The sequence below is a fragment of the Pan troglodytes genome, chromosome 9 (genome assembly GCF_028858775.2).
Source record: "Pan troglodytes isolate AG18354 chromosome 9, NHGRI_mPanTro3-v2.0_pri, whole genome shotgun sequence".
Taxonomy (NCBI): Eukaryota; Metazoa; Chordata; class Mammalia; order Primates; family Hominidae; genus Pan; species Pan troglodytes.
In genome coordinates this window covers 69683980-69706284 of record NC_072407.2, presented here as the reverse complement: position 1 = coordinate 69706284, position 22305 = coordinate 69683980, and the positions used below count along the sequence as shown (strand labels likewise).

The 22305-nt window shown below is 57.3% G+C and overlaps 1 protein-coding gene and 1 long non-coding RNA gene across 3 annotated transcripts in view; one reads left to right on the top strand and one right to left on the bottom strand.

Moving 5' to 3' along the window:
* The window catches only part of LOC134807355 (uncharacterized), a 74010-nt gene that overhangs the window by 6030 nt on the left and 45675 nt on the right, over positions 1-22305 (bottom strand). The window lies entirely within an intron of this gene.
* On the top strand, positions 11950-21521 carry CLCF1 (cardiotrophin like cytokine factor 1). 2 transcript variants are annotated; one of them, XM_016921367.4, is made up of 3 exons: positions 11950-12156; positions 18062-18228; positions 20059-21521. In XM_016921367.4, the coding sequence occupies exons 1-3, from the start codon at positions 12141-12143 to the stop codon at positions 20551-20553; spliced, it is 678 nt and encodes a 225-aa protein (XP_016776856.1). In that variant the 5' UTR covers positions 11950-12140; the 3' UTR covers positions 20554-21521. The 2 variants fall into 2 exon arrangements, with proteins under 2 accessions (XP_016776856.1, XP_016776855.1); XM_016921366.4 differs by lacking the exon at positions 11950-12156 and adding an exon at positions 12657-12814.

Below are 22305 nucleotides of genomic sequence, written 5' to 3'. Positions count from 1 at the left end.
TCTGAGCAGAAGTGTGGGTGGTTGGTACCTTCTGCAGAGTCCGGTCTCCTGAGCTGGGGAGGACGGGGGTCTAGTGGGGGAAGACTGAGATTAGCCAAAGAATCATCAAGGTAAATATGAAATTACACCTTTGAGAAGGATCAGGAATGATGATGACGTGGGCTCTGCGAATATGTCCTTGGGAAGACCTGGTCAGGAGCATGAGGGAGAGCTTCCTGGAGGATGAAACAGTCTGAGAGGGGTGAGGTTAGAGCACGGGTTGGCCAGGAAAGCACAGTTGCTGAGAAGCCATTGGTGGGGCTCATTTGCCAGGCACTGCTCTGTCCCACGATGGGATTCCCCATGCAGCCCTCCTTACAGACAAAGGAGCACAGACAGTATTACTCATGGCTGGCGTTTTTCCAGATCAGGGTAACTAAAAGTCAGAAGGGGCAGAGGAGTAGAGGAGTTTAGGGTTCAGGAGTTTACTCTGGCTTGTTTTCATCTCATCATGCACACACAGGGACTGGCATTTGTATGGTTACTGTGGGGTAACCAGGCAGGCAAGGCAGCTCTGAGCTGGCAGGGCATCTGCCCTGCTTGTAATGAGTTTGTGGCATTCCAAGTGCTGCCAGCCCCCCAGCCAAGCTCTGCCCCTGCCTTTCTTGTTCCCTGGCATTTCTCCCAGAAATCAGAATGATGTTTGGCACACAGCAGTGGTGTAATAAGTCTGTGCTGAATGACTGAAGTGTACGGAATTCAGAGAGGTTTCGGGACTTGAACCCACGATTGTCTGTTGAGGTTGAGAATGCAGTTGTGGATGCCAGCCCGTGTAGGTCTGAATCCAGCCTAGCCGCAGTCTCCATCACTTAACAGGTTGTGCAAAAATGGACAAGTTGCTTATGTTCTCCAAGCCTGTTTCCACCTCAAAGGGCTGTTGTGAGGAGTAACTTAATATTTACGCAGCTCTTAGAATCTGCTGTTAGCACCGCTGCGACTATGATTGCTGCGTCCTGCCCCTCCAGCTCGAGTCATCCTTACAGTATCCTTGGGCCGGGACTGGAGACAAAACAAACCATCAGCTTGGACAAAGCTAGGGTGAATCTACACAAGGAGCCCAGGAGGAAAGTCTCGCAAGGAAACATTACAGAGAAAAGGCCTGCTGTCCAGAAACTGGCAAATATTCAGAAGACTCTTGGCCAGGCACGGTGGCTCACACCTGTAATCCCAGCACTTTGGGAGGCCAAGGTAGGCAGATTGCTTGAGGTCAGGAGTTGAAGACCAGCCTGGCCAACATGGTGAAACCCCTTCTCTACTAAAAAAAAATACAAAAATTAGCCGAGCATGGTGGCACACACCTGTAATTCCAGCTACTCAGGAGGCTGAGGCAGGAGAATCACTTTTTTTTTTTTTTTTTTTTGAGACAGAGTCTCGCTCTGTCACCCAGGCTGGAGGGCAGTGGCGCGATCTCGGCTCACTGTCAGCTCCACCTCCCAGGTTCACGCCATTCTCCTGCCTCAGCCTCCCAAGTAGCTGTGACTACAGGCGCCCACCACCACGCCCGGCAAACTTTTTGTATTTTTAGTAGAGATGGGGTTTCACTGTGTTAGCCAGGATGGTCTCGATCTCCTGACCTCATGATCCACCCGCCTCAGCCTCCCAAGGTGCTGGGATTACAGGCGTGAGCCACTGCACCCAGCCAGGAGAATCACTTTAACCTGGAAGATGGAGGCTGCAGTGAGCAGAGATCCCTCCACTGCACTCCAGCCTGGGCAACAGGGCAAGATTCCATCTCAAAAAAAAAAAAGAAGACTCTTGGTTAAGGTCAGAAGAGTCAGCCCATGGGGAAGAGGCTCTGGAGAGAGGCTGCTGCTACTGCTGCCTCCAGCGGCACCACGTGCTGGCCCCATGATTCTGGGCCCTCCATGTCCTCTGCCTCGAGAGGAGAATGTGAGCCCTTGCCTTCCTCCCAAGCTGCTGGAGCCTGGCATGAGATAATGGATGTGCCCACACTGCCAGGCACTGTGCGCAGATGAGGGACCAGGTCTTTTGAGTCTGCAGGGCTGGAGGTGGAGGGGAGATGGGATGAAATTTTTTTTTTTTCAGACAGAGTCTCGCTCTGTCGCCCAGGCTGGAGTGCAGTGGCGTGATCTCGGCTCACTGTCAGCTCCGCCTCCCAGGTTCATGCCATTCTCCTGCCTGAGCCTCCCGAGTAGCTGGGACTATAGGCGCCCGCCACCACACCCGGCTAATTTTTTGTATTTTTAGTAGAGACGGGGGTTTCATCGTGTTAGCCAGGATGGTCTCGATCTCCTGACCTCGTGATCCGCCCGCCTCGGCCTCCCAAAGTGCTGGGATTACAGGCGTGAGCCACCGCGCCCGGCCAGGATGAATTTTTTTAAACCCACAGTGAGGATGGGAATGGAGAAGTTCAGGCTTGTTCACCAAAACCTGGCACACTGGAATTACATGCCCCCTTGGAGCGCAAGTGAGTTAAGTTTAGGACAAATAAAAGGCAGTGTGCTTCACCCAGCAGGGGAGGACGCTGATGGAACTCATTATCCCAAGATGTCGTCTCAGCTGGAAATAGAAACAGCTTCACAAAAGATTTAGATACATCCATGGATGATGGCTCCATTCATGGGTTAGAAGGGGAAGGAGGCTGTTTGAGGCCCGTCCCCCAGGGCAGGCATCAGGGAGGTGGCCCGGTCTCCCTAGGACCCCCCTTTGCACTCCTGTTAGAGGCAGGCTTCTGGTAACATGGACCCCAAGAGGCAACGTGGAGTCCCGTAAGTTAGAGCCTGACCTGTGTCCCTGGCCTTTTCCTCAACCTCCCCAATACTCAGCATCCACTGTTGGGGAGAGATAAGGTGCCACCAGCTTCAGGGAAAGCATCCCGGCTGGGCTGTCCCCTAAGAGACCAGCAGAGGGAGACAGACACCGTGTCCAGTCCCAGCTTCGGGAACAGAGACCTTGCTGATCCGCCTTGGGCAGGCCTCTGTGGGGGCAGTTTTGTGCTTATGTTGTGCGGGGTGGGACAGAAGGGGACAGAGAGGGCATCCTCCCAGGCTAAGACAGGCTTATTACTGGGGAGATGGGGGCAGGGAGGAGATTTTTGGGAACTAGGGGCAGGGTGAGGAGGAGGCTACTAATTAAGAGCCGGGTGGCTCCAGAGCCAGGCTGCCTGCCTGTGTAACTTGGAAAAGTTATATAACTCTGTGCCTCAGTTTACCCATGGTAAAATGGCAACTACAACAGCACCGGCCTCGGGAGGGCCATGTGAGATTGTGTGCCGTATTCAAATGCTTCACTGCAGTGCCAGAGAATTGGGAAGAGCTCAGTAAATGGGAGCGATAGCCTACACCGTGGGGAGATCAGAGGTCTCTCCCGTCTCCTTAGAGCTCCTTAGAGCTCTGGAGCTTGCAAAGCCCTTTTACTTTATTATCTCATCTGGGCCTCACCGAACCCTGGAGGTTTGGTGAGGCTAAGAGGCTCACTTTTTTTTTTTTTTTTTTTTTTTTTTTGGAGATGGGGTCTCACTCTGTCACCCAGGCTGGAGTGCAGTGGCTCAATAGCTCACTGCAGCCTTGAACTCCTGGGCTCAAGCAATCCTGTCACCTCAGCCTCCCAAGTAGGTAGGACTACAGGTGTGTGCCACCATGCCTGGCTAATTTTTTGGGGAAGTAGGGGGGATCTTGCTATGTTGCCCAGGCAGGTCACTTATAAGTGGTAGATCTGGGCTTTCTGATGCTAAAGAATCCAGGGATCTTTCTCAAGTTCCCTGCTGAGCTGGAGGCTGGAGGAGGCCTGCTCCAGGTGCCCTTGTCTGCACTGAGCCTCCTGGCAGGCCGCCCATATCTCTAGTTGGTATTGAAGTTATCTTGCCCGCTGTCCCACCAGCTCCCGAGTCCCTGGCAGGCAGGCTGTGTTTCTCTGTAGGTCCACACTGTTCAGCAAGGCATATATAGCAGGGGCTTCCAAAAGCTTTTGGGAGGTGACGGGATTCCATGGGTCTGAATGCCAGCTCCTCCCCAGCTCCTGTCCTAGTTCCAGGCCAGGTGTGGCCCCCCACTTTTTGCCGCTCAAATTCTCCCTGCCGCATCTCCAAAATCTCCCGACGTCTCCCTCTTCTGACCTCTCCTTTCTCTGCATCATAGCCCTTTGTATATCTCCTTAAGTTCCTGTTTCATTTTGAAATCTTGCAACAGTCAAAGGCTAAAACGGAAATATGTACAGAGTGCTCTGTTAAGGACCACAAGGTGGGCCTCAGAAAGATGGCTGTGGGTGCTAGAAAGCGGGTGAGCTCAAATTAGCCGGGCATGATGGTGGGTGCCTGCCTCCCAGCTACTCGGGAGACTGAGGCGGGAGAATAGCTTGAACCCGGGAGGGGGAGGTTGCATTGAGCCGAGATCACGCCACTGGACTCCAGCCTGGGTGACAGAGAGAGACTCTGTCTCAAAAAAAAAAAAAAGAAAGTGGTTGAGCTCTTCATAGACCTAAACCACCCATGTCTTCTAGACAACCTGAAAGCCTAGGACGGGACTGGGTCACGACTGGTTGGTTTCTCTCATGCCTTCAGAGCTGACTGTGCCATGAGACTCCACCCTTCCCACCTCCAGCCCTCTTCAACCCACTGAAGTCCTACAAGAATCTCTTGGGGACAAAAGAGGAGAGAGATGAGACGGGTCCTTAGAGAGCACTTATAACACAAAGTGGAGAGCAGCAAGGGCCCTGGAGAGTGAAGTCTGTGGTGGGGAGCAGAGCTGGGATGACAGTGACAGGCTTCAGGAATAAGGCAGAAGAACAAAGGGTCTAGATGAGTAGCCATGGGGAGCTCACAAGGGGCAGCTGCATTGTGGGTAGAGAGGACACCATTAGCAAAGACAGAGGGATACGGTATGAGGGGTAGGTAACAAGATTCTTTAACATTATTGGCTGGGCGAGGTGGCTCACACCTGTAATCCCAGCACTTTGGGAGGCTGAAGCAGGCAGATTGCTTGATATCAGGAGTTTGAGACCAGCTTGAGCTACATGGCAAAACCCTGTTTCTACAAAGAAATACAAAAAAATTGGCCAGGAGTGGTGGCTCATGCCTGTAATCGCAGCACTTTGGGAGGCCAAGGCGGGCAGATCACCTGAGGTCAGAAGTTCGAGACCAGTCTGGCCAGCATGATGAAACTCCGTCTCTATTAAAAATACAAAAATTAGCAGGTGCCTGTAATCCCAGCTATTCAGGAAGGTGAGGCAGGAGAATTGCTTGAACCTGGGAGGTGGAGGTTGCAGTGAGCCGAGATCGCACCATTGCACTCCAGCCTGGGCAACAGAGCAAGACTCTGTCTCAAAAAAAAAAAAGAAAAAAGAAATACAAAAAATTAGCCAGGCATGGTGATATCCATCTGTAGCTACTCAGGAGGCTGAGGTGGGAGGATCTCTTGAGCCTGGGAAGTCGAGGCTGCAGTGAGCCATGATTATGCCACTGCACTCCAGCCTGGACTCTGTCTCAAAAATAAATAAATAAATAAATAAATAAATAAATAAATAAATAAATAAAACATCATTGATTTATCTAAGTGCCAGCAATTTGACCTATACTCACTCAGTTGTCCCTCATTCAGTTTTACATGGAGAAAACAGAGGTGTGGAGGGTTAGAGACTTGGTGGGGGTCACGCAGCTGGTGGAGGCGGAGCAGGCACTCTCCCAGTGGTGCTGGAATGGCAGGCCCGTGAGATGGGACCTCCCATCACTGGGATGGCCCCAGGGAAGGCGGTGTCCATCCTTTGACCCCAGGGGCCCCTAGAGCGGGAGCCCAGACAGTCTGGAGAAAGCTGGGAGAAGCCTGACGGAGGGGAGGACAGCGGGGTAGGAGGGGAGGAGAGCTCGGGAGGAGCCGGCATGACTCAGCAGGGCAGGATAAAGATCTTCCAGCCCAGGGAGAGGCAACCCCACTCCTCTGCCAGGGGAGACGGAGTCACAGAGCCCGCGGCATGGGCTGGCCAGGGCAATGGAACATCCTGGGAGAACGGCGGGGAAAGCTCCTGGCGGGCGAGGGAGGAGTGGGGCACCTGGGGGCATCCCTTCTGCCCTGCCCTCCACACACCCGTCACTCAGACACCCTGGCAGATGAGGAGGCCGCGCCCAGCTAGGGCAGGAGAGGGACAGGCAGAAGGCCCCGTTCCTCTCAGCTTCTCTCTGGCTTCCCCGGGAAGCAGGGGGTGTTGAGGGGAGTCCTTTGGGAAGCCTGAGCTGGGTCAGGTGTGGGTGGGGACCCAGGGCAGGGTAGGGCCATTGCTGAGGTCAGAAGAGGCCCTCTGCCTCTGGGTTTCCGCTGACATCACAGCCAGCTTAGGGTGAGGCAGGGCCCTCTGGACTCCTGTCTACTGGAGGGCAAGGGAAAGTGTGTGCATACACACATAGACACACACACACACACACCCCCTGCCTTTCCTTCCCTCTTCTGCCCTCGGGGGCCCCAGTGGTGCCTGCACACGCACACTGGAGGGTGTGCACACGAGGCAGTGGAAAGGAGGGCCTCCTCCTGGGGATGCTGAATCCCAGGGAATGTCCTGGGTGGGACCTCTGAACCTACCTAGGGCTCACTTTGCCCTCAGGAAGCAAAGGGAAGCCCTTGCTCTTGTTCTGCTGGCGGGGGTGGTGGTCATCTGACTCCCAGTTTAATGCTCATTCCAGGATTCCCAACTCCCTGCTAATGGAATCCAGTGTTCTAGCTGAGCCCTCCAGTGTGGGAAGACGATGTGAGGCACCTGGCCCATCTGCACATTGCCAGTTCACGTAAGGGGTCGGTGGTGGGCAGGAAACCCAGGTCTCCCTGTGCTCCAGGCCAGGACTCTCCAGGCACTAGAGGACTCTCTTTATGCCCCAAGCAACATCTGAGTGACCTGAAGAGACCAGCTGTGCCAGGCTAGATGCCTCATAGCCAGGGGCACTCAACCAAGTCCTGCTGTTGCTGAAGTCTGTTCCCAGCGCCCGGACTCCTCTTTTCAAGACGTGCCTCTGGCCCCCTTCCCCAGGCTGGCACCTGCATGGTGGAGTTAAAAGAGCATGTTGCTGAAGTTGGATAGCACTGGGTTCCAGTCCTGGTTCTACCACTGCCAGGCTTGTGTGACCTCAGACAAGTGACTCTGTCTTATGAAGCCTCAGGTTCCTCATGTGTAAGTAGGGAAATGATAGCTCCTGTCTCGGAGTTACTGTAAAGATGAAATAAACTAGGCTGGGCGTGGTGGCTCACGCCTGTAATCCCAGCACTTTGGGAGGCTGAGGCGGGCAGATCATGAGGTCAGGAGATCGAGACCATCCTGGCCAACACAGTGAAACCCCGTCTCTAATAAAAATACAAAAAAAAAAAAAAATTACCCGGGCATGGTGGCAGGCGCCTGTAGTTCCAGCTACTCGGGAGGCTGAGGCAGGAGAATGGCGTGAACCCGGGAGGCGGAGCTTGCAGTGAGCTGAGATGGTGCCACTGCACTCCAGCCTGGGCGACAGAGCGAGACTCCGTCTCAAAAAAAAAAAAAAAAAAAAAAAAAAACATGAAATAAAATAGCCCGCGAAAGCCTTAGCACTGTGCCTGATGTGGGGAACAGCTGCGTGCACGTAAACTATTGTTAGTATTTCAGCAAAATAAATGTCAGTGAGAAATACCAGCATCACAGCAGGCTGGAGGAGTCACTGTAGCAGGCATCTGCCTCTCCTCCCAACACGCAGGTCAGCCTCCGCCCCTCCACCCCACCCCCTAGGGCTCCTCTCTGTGTCCCCAGCACCAAAACTTAGGGAATGTTTGGTGAACAAATGAATGAATGAGTGAGTGTCCCTACTCACCTCTGTGGGTTTCTCCAACACACCTGTCAGGAGGGGGCCAGCTAGAGGCTCCCCTAGTTCAGGAACCCGGACACTCCCTGGGCCAGGGTCCCATCGGTGCTAATTGTGCAGCTGTGTGCGACATGGTGTTTTGGGTACCTGGAGAACCTTCCTTGGGGATGTCACCATGTGGGGAGGAAGGGTGGGACACTAGCCGGTCCCTGAGCCAACACTGACTCACCCTCCCCCCTTGGAGGGCAGCTCAGTCATCACCTGGTGCCAGCTCTGGCCCCCAGCCAGCCACACTTCTTGAGGGCCTGACCTGCCACCCCCCTGTGGATGGTGAAGCCTGGAGTCTAAAAGGCCAGAGAAGGCAGCAAGCCAGTGGCCCCTCGTCAGCTCACGGACTACTCCCACCATCCCATGGAGAGGAGGGCAGAGGCGGTCAGACCCCATCATACAGAGAGGGGACAGGCTTGTCCCAAGGTCACACTGGCCAACTGGAATGGAGGTTTTCTGACTCCCAGAGTAGCTCTGTGCCCGCTGCAGGGAACACTGAGCTGTACCTGGTGCTACCTTGGCACTTTGCCTGTGGTTGCCACTGCTCTTCTAGCTCAATCCATCCACATTTCTACCCCAAAGCTCTACCTCCTCCAGGAAGTTCTCCTCCCACCATCCTCCTTGGCCCTAAATGTACCCACTGCCACCTATGGCTGATGTCAGACAGTTTAATGAGTGTCCCTAGACTGTGGAATTCTTTTCTTTTGAGAGAGGGTCTTGCTCTGTTGCCCCAGGAAACAAAGACCATGTGTAGTGGTCATAGCTCACTGCGGCCTCAAACTCCTGGGCTCAAGCAATCCTTCAGCCTCAGCCACCTGATTAGCTGGGACTATAGGCATGCGCCACCATGCTGGGCTAATTTTTAAATTTTTGGTAGAGATGGGGTCTCTATGTTGCCCAGGTTGGTCTCAAATTCCTCAAGGAATCTTCCTGCCTGGGCTTCCCAAAGCGCTGGGATTACAGATGTAAGCCCCAACTGTGACATTCCTAAAGGCAGGGATGGGTTTTCCTTGCCCTCTCTCTGTCGTTAACAGGACCTGGCAGAGACTGAGAAAGTGCCTGCACAATATACCCCTGGAGCAGACGGAGCGCTTCTCTTTCCCATGCTTGTCTGGAGCTGGGGGGACTGGCGTCTCCTCTAAGCTGTGCCCTCCCACCAGCAACCCCAGATTGTTAGCACTGGAAGGGCCCCTAACAAGATTCTTTTTGAGAGCCACAGGGGAGCAGGAACTTTCCCAAGGTCCTGATTTCCAGCTGGAAATCAGAGGGCAGCCACCTGTCCTGCCCCATCCCACGGAAATCCTGGAGGGGCTACTCCTGCTCTGTCTTTCCTCTCTTCCTTCTTCCCCAAACCCCAGCAGCTACCCCCATTTAGGGACTTGGCAGGATAAAGGCACAGTCTTTATTCCAGCCCCCGACCCAACCCAACTGGCAACTCCCAGCCTGCTGCCTTTGCCCAGGCATGGCAGAGGGGCACTGGCAGCTTGGAGATGGAGCTGCTTTTCCCTTTGGCAGTGTGGAAGGTGGGGGAGGGGAGGGGAGAGGCTTGGCCCCCACTAGGTGAGGGGAGAGGGCAGGGAGGCAAGTCCAGACAAGAGGCAGAGGGAGAACACAACTTTCCCAGCTTTCGGGGTCACTACATTAAGATTCAAAGACAAACTGGGGGCTGGGGGGCTGGGGGGCTGTGTGTAAAGCCAATTGTCCCTGTACCCACCTGGCCTGGGTCCCTGTTTCAGAGCTGCAGCCCTCAGTTCCTGCAAACCAGTGCTTTCTGGCTGCCCCAGGTGGATGTGTGCTGGGGATGGCGTTGTCCACTCCCACCTTCTGCTTCAGTGTCTTCCTCTCCCCGCATCCGCTGCTTCCCCCTCTTCCTCCCAGCTCCCTCCTCCCCTCTTTCTCACTCCCACCCATTTGCCTCTTTGTGTCTCCTCTTTCCTTCCCAGTCTTGCCCCTTCTCTGGTCTCACCCCTCTTCTCTCGCCCCCGCCCCTTTCTTCAGCGCCCCCTCCCCTCCGCTCCCCCGACACTGGGGCTGCTTTCTCCCTGACTCAGCAAGGTGCTTTATAAGGTGCTGAGGGGCTCAGCCAAATCCAAACCACATTGTGCAGACTCCACAAGGAGCGGCTTCGAGGCGGAGGGAGAGGCTGAAGCGGCTCCCCTTCTCGCTCTCCCCTCCTTCTTGGCCCCCTCCCTCTGAAAGGGTAGCAGCTAGGGGGACCTCCTGGCTGGCCTCCGTGCCATGCACCCATGGGCATCTGCCTTCTTGACCTTGGCATGGGCATCAAGAAATCACTGGGCTCATCCATCAGGAATGTCACTGAAACTCCAGAGTCCTGGCTGGTGGGGGCAGGGAGGAGGTGCGGGGGTGGGGGGGGCAGAGGTAGGCCCTGAGCACTTTTCACAAGGGTCCCTCCAGGCAGTTTTCATCAGAGCTGCTACTGAGGTCCCTCAAAGTCCCCTGCCCCCCACCCCAAGCCAGCTCTCCTTTCCCAGCCCTTTTTCTCCTTGTTTAGGAAAAAAAAAAAGGAAGAAAGGAGAGAGAGAGAGAGAAGAAAAAAAAAGCAAACCCAACAACAAAGTCTGTCCCACTCCAGTGAGGTAATTGAAAACAAACTTCTTCCCCACCCCCCCCACCCCCCCACCTCAGTGCTCGCGGTACAGAGAAGGGAAGAGCTGCCCTGGGACCCAGCACTGGCCATGATCAGGATGCCTGCCCAGGCCACAGGTTGGAGGCGCTGGGGCTGGACTGGCAGAGTGCCCTCCCATTCCAGGGGCACCAGGAAGGAGTGGGAGACAAATCTCTGATGCCACTCCAGGGAGAGGTATCACCTTCCAGGTCTGGCCCACCACTGGCCTCTCCCACTTTGAAACAATAAATAAACAACAACAAAAGCAACTTATTACCCAGTGATTTAATTGGTGGTGTGGCTATAGGGCACCCAAGCCTTGGGGACCACATGACTCTCCCCCAGGAAAATCATGAAGCAGGGCAGTCCCCAGCCCTGGGTGAGAGCTGCCTCCTCTGAGCGTGTTCTCCCCGGCAGCCCTTGGAGAGGGAGGAGGGGACCCCCTCTGGGAGGGTCCAGGCATACCCCCAGGTATCCTGCCCAGCAAATCCCAACCCAGGCCTGCGGGAAGGAGGGGGAGCCCTCACCGCCAAGCCACCCCCACCTCACCACCGGAAAAACCAACAACCCGAAACCCCAAAGGAAGGAGAATGCCAGGGTCTTCATGGGGAAACATTTCACAAATGGGGACGCTCGGGCGGTCCATCGCCTCGAATCGGAGCATTCCCGCTGAGTCACCCAAGAAGCCTGTGGTGTTGAAACTGGTCCGGTGCCTCGTGCTGATTAATGAATTACAAATCCCCCACCCATGTGCATTCTCCCTGGTCACTGGAGGAAGAATGAAGAACCTTGTGAACTTGAGGGGAAAAGTCCCGCCAAGTGGCCTCTTCTCGCCTCTGGGCCGGGCAGTGGGCCTGCGGTGCCCTCTTCCTCCCCCGCAGGGGGCATTGTGAGCTGGTTAGTCACCTGCCCCAGCCCCAGCGCCTCGCTTAGCTCTAGCTTTTGGAAATGGGACAAGCGGCGGGACAATAGGCAGGGGGGGCGGTCAGCCCAGACAAAGGGCAGCAGGAAAAACACCATCACTTGCTCCCAGGCCAGCTCGCTGGCATTTGGGAGAATGTGTCATTGCATTTACTCAAGGGGGAGGAGGAGGGAAGGTTAGAGATGAGGAGGCAGAGGTAGGGTGGGAGCAGGGACCTCGCACAAGCAGAGGTAGGGTGGGATCAGGGACCCCGCACCGGGCAGGGGGCAGGGGGCAGGGGGCGGTGTCCCCAGGCCAACACCAGGGGAGAAGCCCACCCGAAGCCGGCGCTGTCCCCCGGCTCCTGGGAGTCCTCAGACGGACTGATGGCCTCCCCGCCCCCTCCCCCAGGAGGCCCAGGGTGGTACCGCCACAGCCTCGCCTCACCTCACCCCCCCTCGGTGCTGTGGGAGGGAGAGGGAGCCCCAGAAGCCCTCCCTTCCCTCCTCCCCCCTCCTACCCCCACCCCGGGGAGGGCCGCTACAATTTGTGGTTACAGCTTTACACGTCAGAAAAAAAAAAAAAAGTTTGCAGAATGTCCCACACCGAAAAAAAAAAAAAAATCCGAAACCGAGCGAAAAAAACCTGCGAGTGGGCCTGGCGGATGGGATTATTAAAGCTTCGCCGGAGCCGCGGCTCGCCCTCCCACTCCGCCAGCCTCCGGGAGAGGAGCCGCACCCGGCCGGCCCGGCCCCAGCCCCATGGACCTCCGAGCAGGTAGGAGCCAGGCGGCCGAGGCCCCGGCCCCCGCCCCGCCAAGCAGCCACGAGATCCGGTTCCCGTCCTGCCCTGACCCCCGGGAGCCCCGCGCCGGGGCCGGGCCAGGGAGCTGGGCTCGGGCCGGGGGAGGCACGGCTGGGTGCCCTCGAGAGGGGCCGGGCGGGGACGCGGCATTCCTGGAGTCCGCACGGCGGGGCCAGGAGGTGGCCGGGAGCGGCGGGGAGCCCGGACGATCGCAGACCTGGGGAGGCGGCAACCTGGAGCCCCAGCGAGGCGGGTCGTAGGAGCCACAGCCCCTGAGCCCCGCGCACCAGTCGGGGCCAGAGAGTCCGAGGCGGGGAGCGAGGCTGCGGGTGGGAGGAGGGGCTGGGAGAGGAAGAGGGAGGGAGGCCGGGGGAGCCCGAGGCCGGGCGGCGGGAGGCGAGGGGAGGCCGACACCTCGGGCCGCGCCGCTCTCCCTCCCCGGCCCGCCGGGAGGGGTAGGAGGGCGGGCGGGAGGAAGGGCGGGCGGCGGAGAGGAGGGCGGAGGGCAGCGCCGAGCCTGGCTGGGCCCGGCCGGACGGGCCGAGCCGCGCCGCGGGACTCGCGGCTTCCTAGCTACGCGCCGCGCGGCCGGAACCCTCCATGGTGCCCACGGCCGGGGAGCCGGCGGCAGGTAGGGGCGGCGGGCGGCGGCCGCGAGTCCCCCGGGCCACCGTGGCCTGGGAGTGATTATTGTTTGGCGGGGGGCTGGCGCAGCCGGGCCGGACCCGGCAGGAAAAAGTGTCACTGGCCAGGGAGCGGCGGGAGCAGCGGCTCAGCCCGGGCAGGAGGGGAGTTGACGCGCGGGAAAGGGCAGCGCCGGGCAGAGCCCGGAGCCCGGTGCCCCGGACCCCGCCCCCGCCCCCGCCGCGGGGAAGGAGCGACCGGGCGGGAGGGGGCGGGGCCGGGGGCGCCGAGGCCACACAGGGGGAAGGCGCAGCGCCGGGAGGGGTCCCAGAGCGAGAGGTCACCGCCAGGAGGGAGGGCCAGCTGGCAACCGCCGCCGTGCAGCTTCCCGGCCGAGCCCCTCGAAGGAAACCTTCGAAAGAGTCCCCGGGGCTCGCCAGAGGTCCCCTCATGCTTTCTCTCCCCACCCGCCTTCCTTTCCACAACTCCGTGCTGGGCTTCTGGAGCCCTCCCCACAGACCCCCCCCAATCCCAGAGGACCCCTGTTCCCCCAGCTCCCAGCCTGGCCCTCCCCCCGGGGTGTGAGGGGCTACCAGGAGAGGAGGGGAGACGGGCGGGTGCAGGCTAAGCCTTGGAGAGAGGCTAGGGGTGGGGGGCACTGGGCACGCTGCTCTACTGGGTCCTCCTTCTCTGACCCTAACCCAGGGACACCTCTGTGCTTTCACTGACCCCGACTGACCTCCGACACAGCTCGGGAGCACACGTTGCCCCTCACACCGGACAGGATGCGAATACATATTCCCCTAACAGACCAGACGCGCTCCTGGCCAGCTCAGACACCCTCGCTGCCCTGGAGCCACACACTCCACCGGGGAGGAAGCAGAGATGGCAATTGTCACCCGGCAGCCCCAGAAGTGACACTGCTGATGGGTGCAATGGCTCCCTGTCCCCTTCATTCACAGACCCACACTCTTGTCCGTCACACTTCTGCACACCACCCCTGCACGCCACCCCTGCACACCAGCCACTGACTCACTGACACTTCACATTCCTCCCCAGGTCCCACCACTTGTGCACACCTGGCTCCTGCACTCTTCCCCCCCCCCCCCCACGCCCCTCTTGATAACAACACCCTTTCCAATTCACCCACCACTGCCCTGGACTCCTCCTTCACTGCTCCTCCTGCCTCTGGCTCTCAGTGGGCTGCTGGGCTCCCCCCTGGCTCCCCGCTGGCCTCCCTGAGCACACCCATGGCCCTCTTGCGGCACAATCAGGAACCCTCTCACTCCAGCCAAAGCCCAACTCCTGTCTCGCTTGCTTGGTTACTGACTTCATAAGGCAGTGGGGCTGGCCCACCCTCAGCTTCTTCCCCTGGGCCTCAGTGACCTCTGTCATTTAGGCTGGAGGAGAAGGGCACAAAGGGGGATGCTGGAGAGGAGAGGAGAGACGAAGCCCCGTGTGTTTCCTCTAGGAGGAATTGAGCTTGCATAGTGTGACCTCCTTGTGCAAGCCCACAGTCACCAGACGAATTGGTGGCAAAGCTAGGTCTCCCAATTCCCAGGCCCATGTGTCCCCACTCACCAAGCTACTTCTCAGTGGCCTGGGGGAAAGGGAACCAAGGAAAAGGCAGAAGGGAGAGAAGTAAGAGAGGGGAAGGCAGCAGCCCAGAGGGTGGAAGGAAGATGGGTTTCTGTGGGCCTTTGCCTGGGAAGGCAGGTGAGGACACACCCCTAGGGCAGTTTCCTACCGTCACAATGCCTGGACCTCACCCACTCCATCCCTAGCCCACTCCTCACCCACTCTGCCCGCCTAACCCACTCCATCCCTCAATTCCCCTCAACAGACCCCTCCAACTGCAGCCAGCGCTGGTCCTGGTCTGGCCTTTCCTCCTGGCTCCCATATTCAGCCCAGCCTGAGGCCACCATGCCCCACCTCTGGAGCTCTGCAGTGCCTCCCTGGCTGCAACATTTAGGGCTTACAGTTCTTAGCGTAGCTCTTATAGTCCCAGGTGCAGAGACTCCCATTGACTTGTCCTACCACCCTAACCACCCTGGCACATCTGCATGGCTGAACTCTCACCCTCACTGGGAAAGGTCAGCCTGGGGGTGTCCAGGCCAGGGACTGAGGGGCAGCTGGCTAAAGTGGCTAAAGACATGTGCTCACGGGTGCGCCTGCCTGTGCAGCTGTCTGGGTGGCCAGTCACTTCCTTGGGCTAAGAGAGAGAGAGAGAGAGTGTGTGTGTGTGTTCATGAGGAGAGCCTTGGTTCCTAGGGCCCAGGGATCTGGATGGAATTAGGGGCTGGCCGGGGGTGGGGGCCAGGATAGGGGGTGGGGGGCTGTTGCAGGAAACGTGAGCTGTACTCCTTAGCTCCTCACGTGCTCAGCCGGATTTATAAACACACAGAGAAGACGGGATGTAAACAATCAGTGGGCAGCAGCCAGAGGCAGAGCTGGGGTGGGGGCCGGGCTGGGGGCCAGGACTGGTGGGGAGGGGGAGAGGGGGACCTAGGACACAGCCCCAGTGGCCGGGGTCCACCTGCACAACATGAGCCTGAGGGAGGATGGATGAGGGCTCCAGGAAGCCCACCACGCACTCTCCTCAGGAGGCAGGCGAGCTGTGCTGGGTTCCCGAGCTCACGACTAAACCGCAGGTGTTCACCCCACGCTGCTTTCCCTCCTGCTGCCTGAGACACGGGCATGGCTTTGCCCAGAGTGGAAGCTGTCATAGCAGGGGCAGAGCCCTGTCCTTCTACCCCCGCTTTCTTTTCTCCTAACCTCTTCTCCCTCTGGATTCCTGAGAACCCTTCCCTCTTTCTGGTTCTGTGGGCCGTCGGATCCTTCTGTTCTCCCCTGCCCCCCACCCGCAGCCTGCAACGACACAGTTACCTCAGAACTGAAATATTCCTGGAAACACTGGCCTCGTCTGGTTAATTTCATGAGCCGTTTTTTCTGCCCAGATGACTTAGTTCTTGTCTATCCAAAGGCTTCTCCCCCTGCTGTCCCTGTGTAGGGAGCTGATCTCCCCTAGGGATGTCCCACAGGGCTCAGAATGGGAGAGGGTAAGTTCTGAGCTGGGTTCCTGACTGTACCTCTTGGCCATGACAAAGGCAGAGCCTAGAACTCCGGCCAGCATGTGGGTAAAGAGGGAAGCCTAGCTCCCAGCTCCGGCTTCAGTTGGGACCCTTGGTCTCGCCACTAACTTTGAGTGAAGCCAGACTCGATGCTGAAAGCGACCTCAAGGCTGGGAGGGCCGCTGCCCAATTCAGCAGGTCTCCAATCTCCAAAACTAATGCTACTCTGTACCCATAGGATCCTAGAGGTGACTGCCAGATCCCTAGGCTTGGAGTTGTGTTGAGATGTGAGGAACAGGGAGGAGAAAGGAACTGAGTCAGGCAAGAGCTGGGGATAGAAAGGAAGAGTGAGGAAAGCAGCGTCCAGGAGGAAGCCACAAGCTCAGAGGGGACAGGAAAGGGTGAGCTGGTCTCCCCAGGGAGCAGTTGAGTGCCTGACCCTACTCTCTGTCCTAAAACACACGCGTGTACACACACTCACACTTGCCTCAAACCAAGACCCTGTGACTTGTGGTACCCCACCGCCACGCTCCCTTAGTAAAGCCGGCCAGTCACACATCTGAAAGAGTCCAGACTGACCAGGTGGGCCACTGCCGAAGTCCTCACTGACCCCTGTCCTCCATAAGAGATGTTTTATACAAATGGAGTCTTGCATCCTTCCTAGTTATTAGCCCTCTCCAAAACTCTGCCCCAGCACTGTGATTAGACCTAACCTAGTCTTCATTCTTTCTTGAATCCAAATCCCATCCTAACCATGGGCAAAGCGTTATACCTATCTAAGTTATTTCTGCCTATCAAAGCAACCTATGTCGTTATAGAAAAATCTGAGAGTATAAAATATGAACTATAGGGGTGGTGGAAAGAGAAGGTGGCAGCAAAAAAAAAAAAAAAAAAAAGGAAAAAAAAAGAACTATAGGAAAGAAACCACTCATGACCTCACACCTATTCAAGCTGAAAACCCAAACTAGCCCTGCTCTTCATAACATGACAAGCAGCGCCCCATCTGATACCTAAACCGACCAAGTCACAGCCCTCCAACTCACCCTCTGCCTGCCCAGACCTCACCACATCCTTGCTGGACTCAAACCTCAACCGCACTAAATCAACCAAATCCCAAGTCTAAACTAATCTGAAACTTTTAAAGTAACCCAGTCCTTAAACCTAACCTAGCCCAATGCCAATTATATCTACCCTAGCCAAACCCTAACTGCCTTTGCCAGTCCAAAGTGTCCACTGAATCCTCACCTTGGTCCTCACTTAAAATCCCAGAAAAGCATATTTCCCCACTGCCCACATCCCTCCTTACAGCACCCAACCCTGGCCTCTGGACTCCTGGTATCCTGGGATGTCCAAACTCCACAGTGCCATCAGCCAACAAGCCCGACTCGTCAAATGCACCTCTCTCCCTTCCTGTCCCCACCCTCGCAGGCTGATGGAAAGGCCTCATTGAAGTCCAACTTTTCCCCACCTAACACCAAGAACGGGGTGAACCTCCACACTGCCACCGTTCCCTGAGAGTGAGCACTAAATCTCCTTCAATCTAACCCCACCCTACACTTCCCACACTCAGGAATCACATCCTAGAATATACCCAAAACTAAGCCCCATAAGGCAGCCCGACCCTAGTGGTCTAACCCTATACCTTGCTTCCTATGGGTGAGTCTGTTCTTGGCGGCCGCCTCTCTCCTGCTTCCTCCCTTAGGGCTGACTGTGCTCAGCCTGCCAGCTCTGACATGTGCTGTCTCCCACCCTCTGACTCCCCTCAAGCTGCAGTGGGACTGGAAGACTGGCAGGAAGCTAGGGTACAACTGGAACACAGGCAGGTCGACCTGCAGTCCCTAGGCCTGGCCCCGTCCCTCCATGTACACACATATACATGTTGGCACACACACAGTGGCACACATGCCAAAGACTCTCTCAGCTGACACACAGATCCATTCTCAAGTATCTACTGATAGACGCTCATGCGTGCCAAGTCCTCATCCTCAAACATACACATGCCTCTCTTTCTCTCCCGTCTTGCCAGGAGTGTTTCCCCTCCTCCATCCCCTCTGCCTCCCATCTGGTGTCCCACCCTCACCCCCCTCCCAGCCCAAGGTGGGGACAGACACCTGAGGGGCTGCCAGCTGCTTCCCCGTGTGGGCCCGGGCCGCGCTCATGCTTCTCGTCCATCCTGCCCACAGGGGACTCGTGGGGGATGTTAGCGTGCCTGTGCACGGTGCTCTGGCACCTCCCTGCAGTGCCAGCTCTCAATCGCACAGGGGACCCAGGGCCTGGCCCCTCCATCCAGAAAACCTATGACCTCACCCGCTACCTGGAGCATCAACTCCGCAGCTTGGCTGGGACCTATGTGAGTATCCAGCATAGGAGTCTGGGAGTTGGGGAGGAGTGAGAAGTTGGGGAAAGACAGTCCTAACCGTGGAGGGTTCTGGTAAATGATGGGGTGAGGAGGGGCTCTTTGGCTCCCACCAGTCCCCCTGTCTGGTCTATCTCCTGCCCTTCCCTCTTAGGTGGCCCCCCCACTTCCCCATCCCTGGCCCCAGGACTAGGCATGTGGGCAGGCCTCGCACCCGCCTTGGCCCATTGCCCCACTGGCTGCCAGCCCAGCCGCCCGCCTCCCCCTGGGGGCCGGGGAAGTCTCCTCTGTTTACACCGTGTTGTGGTGTCTCTTGCGCGGGCGGGGTTGGGTGGGGACGGAGGGGCCCCACCTCCCATGCCTGCGTTCCAGCTCGCCTCTGCCCCCAGACCTGGGGCCCTGCTGCTCTGGACCCAGGGGCCTCCCTTCCGTCTGCCTCTCCCATCCTAGCTGGGCCTCCTAGGGGGGTCATGGGGGAAGGGGACTGTAGGGAACCCAGGCAGTAGTGGCAGGGGGTTTAGGGTGTGGATGGAGGTTATGCTGTAAGGATTTGGGGGTGGTCCAGAGGTGTTCAGAGAGCCCAGGAGAGAAGGAAGGAGGGTCGGAGGAGCCGAGGACCATGGGGAACCGGCCCCCTCTTCCCGTGTTCCTCTTCCACATCCCAGACCCTACTCTGGAGCCAGGGAAAGAAAAGGGAGGAGGGTGGCGGGGGAGCTGGCTCCAGCCCCAGGATACACCGAGGAAATTAGTTTGTCTCTGTGCTTGTCAGCGTGTGAACCTCCCCCTGGGCCCTTGCCTATCCCAGGCCTCTCCCCTTGCTTCTCCCTTCTTTCCCAGTTATACATCTCCCTCATCCCTTTCCCTGGGCCCCAGCCGCTCCCCCCGAGGGTTGGAAAGGGCTCTGCCCTCTTCCCTATACCATGCTGTCTTCCATAGCCTTCCTCCTGTCCTACTCATGAGACTGCCTCCATTTCTTCCTTCTGCAACCCTGCTCCTATCAGCTGAACCCTTCTTTCGGAGTGTTAGTGAGTACCGGTCTCTCCCCAGCCCGTCAGCTGGTGGGCCTGGGTGTGTCAGCGGCAAATGGGGCTCTGGTGCCAATGGGCCACTCTCATCTCTCTCTTGTTCCTTGCGCAGAAAACCTTTGCTTCACTCCACTGCCCTCTCTAGTTCCCAACCCTTTTTCTCTCCTGGCTTTCCCTGCCAAATTTCTCGAAGGAGTGGTCTACACCCTCTGCCTCCACTTCCTCTCCACCCACTCACTTCTTAACCCCCTGCAATCTGGCTTCCAGGCCCCAGCAATGGTTCTCTCCAAGGTCGTCAGGCACCTCCTTGCCAAGCCCGACAGTGTTTTGAAGGCTCATTCTCCTTGCTGTCTGTTTTGCAGCCACACTGCTGAGCGCTGCTGCCTTCTCGAACTCCTCTTCCTTGGTCTCTGCACTCTCCTGGGCCACCTTCTACCTCTCCAGCTCCTCCAGGCTCCTCTTCCTCTCTGTCCTGCCCCCACAGCGGGCACTCTCCCAAGGTTTGCCCACCCAGCCAATCAGCACGTCCTTCCTGAGCGTCTTGTGCGTCTCCTCCTCCTCCTTTTTCTACGCCTCTCCATTGGAGAGCTCACCACCGCCACTGCTTCAACTGTCACCTGCATACAAATGATATCCTTATTGGAGAAACTCGGGGAGGCCATGAACAAATAAGCCTAGCATGGAGACAGGGCCAGTGTCAGGGGACACAAAAAATAGAAACTTTGGGAGCAGGTATCTCCTCGGTGGTGAGCCAGCGGCTCTGCCCTCCTCCTTCCCCATCACCCTCTCCTTTTCACAGCTGAACTACCTGGGCCCCCCTTTCAACGAGCCTGACTTCAACCCTCCCCGTCTGGGGGCAGAGACTCTGCCCAGGGCCACTGTTGACTTGGAGGTGTGGCGAAGCCTCAATGACAAACTGAGGCTGACCCAGAACTACGAGGCCTACAGCCACCTTCTGTGTTACTTGCGTGGCCTCAACCGTCAGGCTGCCACTGCTGAGCTGCGCCGCAGCCTGGCCCACTTCTGCACCAGCCTCCAGGGCCTGCTGGGCAGCATTGCGGGCGTCATGGCAGCTCTGGGCTACCCACTGCCCCAGCCGCTGCCTGGGACTGAACCCACTTGGACTCCTGGCCCTGCCCACAGTGACTTCCTCCAGAAGATGGACGACTTCTGGCTGCTGAAGGAGCTGCAGACCTGGCTGTGGCGCTCGGCCAAGGACTTCAACCGGCTCAAGAAGAAGATGCAGCCTCCAGCAGCTGCAGTCACCCTGCACCTGGGGGCTCATGGCTTCTGACTTCTGACCTTCTCCTCTTCGCTCCCCCTTCAAACCCTGCTCCCACTTTGTGAGAGCCAGCCCTGTATGCCAACACCTGTTGGGCCAGGAGACAGAAGCTGTGAGCCTCTGGCCCTTTCCTGGACCGGCTGGGCGTGTGATGCGATCAGCCCTGTCTCCTCCCCACCTCCCAAAGTTCTACCGAGCTGGGGAGGAGGTACAGTAGGCCCTGTCCTGTCCTGTTTCTACAGGAAGTCATGCTCGAGGGAGTCTGAAGTGGTTCAAGTTGGTGCAGAGGCGCTCATGGCCTCCTGCTTCTTGCCTACCACTTGGCCAGTGCCCACCCAGCCCCTCAGGTGGCACATCTGGAGGGCAGGGGTTGAGGGGCCACCACCACACATGCCTTTCTGGGGTGAAGCCCTTTGGCTGCCCCACTCTCCTTGGATGGGTGTTGCTCCCTTATCCCCAAATCACTCTATACATCCAATTCAGGAAACAAACATGGTGGCAATTCTACACAAAAAGAGATGAGATTAACAGTGCAGGGGTGGGGTCTGCATTGGAGGTGCCCTATAAACCAGAAGAGAAAATACTGAAAGCACAGGGGCAGGGACAGACCAGACCAGACCCAGGAGTCTCCAAAGCACAGAGTGGCAAACAAAACCCGAGCTGAGCATCAGGACCTTGCCTCGAATTGTCTTCCAGCATTACGGTGCCTCCTCTCTGCCCCCTTTCCCAGGGTATCTGTGGGTTGCCAGGCTGGGGAGGGCAACCATAGCCACACCACAGGATTTCCTGAAAGTTTACATTGCAGTAGCATTTTGGGGTGTAGGGTGGCAGCTCCCCAAGGCCCTGCCCCCCAGCCCCACCCACTCATGACTCTAAGTGTGTTGTATTAATATTTATTTATTTGGAGATGTTATTTATTAGATGATATTTATTGCAGAATTTCTATTCTTGTATTAACAAATAAAATGCTTGCCCCAGAACTTAGTCTCTTTGCCCAGCCTCACCCCTCCTGGTGCTCATCAGACTCTTGCCACCCCTGGCTCCCACTCCCTGCTTGCCTCTGGTGGAGCTGCACAGAGCTCTGGGAAGAGGCCCTCTTCCTCCCCGCACTGGGGCGATGGGCGCACCTCAGACTTACCCACTGCTGCTGCCACCACCAACCCCTTGATCCCTCAGTCCTCCCACACAGCTTCTGTCCACCCCAGGTTTCCCTCACCCCACCTTTGCTAAGTCTTCCTCACCTTTCTGTGATTCGGTTTTCTTTCTTTCTTTTTTTTTTTTTTGAGACAGAGTCTCGCCCTGTCGCCCAGGCTGGAGTGCAGTGACGCGATCTCGGCTCACTGCAAGCTCCGCCTCCAGGGTTCACGCCATTCTCCTGCCTCAGCCTCCTGAGTAGCTGGGACTACAGGCGTCTGCCACCACGCCCGGCTAATTTTTTGTATTTTTAGTAGAGACAGGGTTTCACCGTGTTAGCCAGGATGGTCTCGATCTCCTGACCTCATGGTCTGCCCGCCTCGGCCTCCCAAAGTGCTGGGATTATAGGTGTGAGCCACCGTGCCCAGCCTTGGTTTTTCTTTGAGAGAGTCTTACTCTGTTATCCAGGCTGGAGTGCAGTGGCGTGATCTTGGCTCACTGCAATCTCTGCTTCCTGGGTTCAAATGATTCTCATGCTTCAGCCTCTCGAGTAGCTGGGATTACAGGGGTGCACCACCATGCCCGGCTTTTTTTGTATTTTTAGTAGAGACGGGGTTTCACCACGTTGGC

Coding starts and splice junctions, on each gene's coding strand:
- CLCF1 (XM_016921366.4), top strand. CDS start 12,784: ATGGTGCCCACGGCCGGGGAGCCGGCGGCAG. Junction 12,815..18,061: donor GGCCGGGGAGCCGGCGGCAG/GTAGGGGCGGCG, acceptor TCCTGCCCACAG/GGGACTCGTGGGGGATGTTA. Junction 18,229..20,058: donor GCAGCTTGGCTGGGACCTAT/GTGAGTATCCAG, acceptor TCCTTTTCACAG/CTGAACTACCTGGGCCCCCC.